Below are 2,340 nucleotides of genomic sequence, written 5' to 3'. Positions count from 1 at the left end.
ACTTGTAAAAATGACTACGTTTCTGTTTCATGCATAACTAATCTACCTTGATGTTATAATATTATAACTTGCAAAATTAATTTTCCAAATAAAAGCAACTAACATATAAATCAAGTTCACAAAGATCCCTTTCATATGATTTATTTGTCAAAGATACATAAAATTCAGAATTATAGTCTAAAATAATAGTTAAACAGTTGAAATATTTCAGCTTTGATAGCTCAATTTTGAAGGATTGTAACTCACTGAATATAATACCAAAGTCAACAAAATTATAGTCTAAATTTATCTACAAACTGTAAACTAAATGTTGGAAAAAACCGCAGCTCAATCCGACTTAAAACGAATGAGTTATGGTTGTTTAAAAATTTTCACAGATTACAAAATTTTAAAAATCTTGTTGAAAAGCTGAAAATTTTCAGCTTTGATAGCTCAACTTTGAAAGACTGTAACTCATTGAATATAATACCAAAATCAACAAAATTATAGTCTAAATTCATCTACAAACTGTAAATTAAATGTTGGAAAAAACCGCGCGTCAATCCGTCTTAAAACGAATGAGTTATGGTTGTTTAAACATTTTCACAGATTACAAAATTTTAAAAATGTTGCTGAAAAGCTGAAAATTTTCAGCTTTGATAGCTCAACTTTGAAAGACTGTAACTCATTGAATATAATACCAAAATCAACAAAATTATAGTTTAAATTCATGTACAAACTGTAAATTAAACGTTGGAAAAAACCGCGTGTCAATCCGACTTAAAACGAACGAGTTATGGTTGTTTAAATTTTTTCACAGATTACAATTGTTTTTTTTTAAATCGGGTCCAACCGGTTCTAAACCCGGTAAAAACCGGACCGGACCGGGAAAAAACCGGACCGGTTTTCATGGATTCCTAGAACCGAGAACCGGCCCGGGGGTCCAAAAAAATGGTCCAGTCCGGTCCGGTCTGGTCCACCGGTCCAAATGCTCACCCCTACTTGAAAATTAGGGATATCACAGTTGGTATCAGAGCATTAGTTTAAAAGAACTAGGAATTTTAGCGAATTTCTAGACTTAAACTTAGAATGCTAAGCAATGGTTGTGATATGTGTGTGTCTATTTTACTTTAGGTAGTATACCTAAATTGACACAAGCACTAGCATACTTAGGGAATGTGCCTTAATTGCTATTATATGCTAAATGGTTTATATGATAGCATACTATGGGAAAATGCCTTAATTGCTTATATATATATATATATATATATATATATATATATATATATATATATATATATATATATATATATATATATATATCTGTGTGTGTGTGTATATATATATAATAAGTAAAGTATTACTATATTAAAATACTTGAACGTATGAGCATAGAACGTCATGACGATCACAAGGAGCAGTAGAGTCGTCAATAGTGAACGAGGTACATCACCTCAAAACGTCAGAGCAGGAGCTACTCAGCCCATATGGATGAAGTTCTCTTGATGCAAAACATGTTATATCAATAAAGGCATGAGTTTATGGAACTCCTAACCCAAGGCTAGCTAACGCTAGGGGTGGAGTAACAGTGATCAACGAACCGATATTCTTTGATCGAATTACCATGGGTCGATTCCTTCTCAATCAACAATGGTGCAGGAAGGAAAAAAATTAGTCTGAGAGTTATCAAGATATCTGAAGAAATGATGAGCCTAGAGGCTACTGCAAGTATAAGGATTACATGACTTGCAAGTCGTCATCATTTAACGGGAAGGAGTATACAGTGGGAGTAATGGACTGGATTTCTAAAATGGAACTAGCCTTCGTCACATGCGGTTACACTGGAAAGATTCAAACCACCTTTGATGTGAGACAATTTAAGGGTGCAACAATCCGTTGGTGGAATACATTAGGAAAAACATTAATCCCTAAAAATCAGTTGCAACTGATGTGGGAAGAATTCTTAAACCACTTCAAGCGTAGATTTTACTCAGCTGAGAACATGTTGGAGTTAGAGAATCAACTCCTAACATTGAAGAAGGGAAGCATGACTGTTGATGAATATACTAATGATTTCACTGACGAAATGGAATTTTCTTTGCATGTGGTCCCCGATGAATTATCCAAGATTGATAGGTACTCCAAGGGACTATCATAGGAGTATTATGTGCCGGTTAAGCAGGTACATACTTTTGAGGCAGCCATCTAGGCCACAAGGTCAGTAGAGGACATGATCAATAGGACAAGTGCCGACAAGATTGAAGTTGGCGAAATGAGGAAGGTGATGGAGTCGCAACAAGAAGGGAAAATTCTTGATCTGACCCCAACAATAGTAAGTTTTGGGATAAAAGTGAAACAAGG

General features: G+C 34.4%; 1 protein-coding gene across 1 annotated transcript; it reads left to right on the top strand.

Moving 5' to 3' along the window:
• Positions 1-1,720: 1,720 nt before the first annotated feature.
• On the top strand, positions 1,721-2,137 carry LOC145106440 (uncharacterized). Its single transcript, XM_079043411.1, has one exon. It carries the CDS (start codon positions 1,721-1,723, stop codon positions 2,135-2,137), a length of 417 nt encoding a protein of 138 aa, XP_078899537.1.
• Positions 2,138-2,340: the final 203 nt, after the last annotated feature.

Source organism: Lactuca virosa, chromosome 4, assembly GCF_052849685.1.
Source record: "Lactuca virosa cultivar CGN04683 chromosome 4, Lactuca_virosa_CGN04683_v6, whole genome shotgun sequence".
In the NCBI taxonomy this organism is placed as follows: domain Eukaryota; kingdom Viridiplantae; phylum Streptophyta; class Magnoliopsida; order Asterales; family Asteraceae; genus Lactuca; species Lactuca virosa.
Note: the sequence above shows the minus strand (reverse complement) of the source record. Positions and strands in the feature narration are given on the sequence as shown.

Excerpts from the sequence above, each read along its gene's own strand:
- LOC145106440 (XM_079043411.1), top strand. The coding sequence starts at position 1,721 with ATGACTTGCAAGTCGTCATCATTTAACGGGAAGGAGTATACAGTGGGA.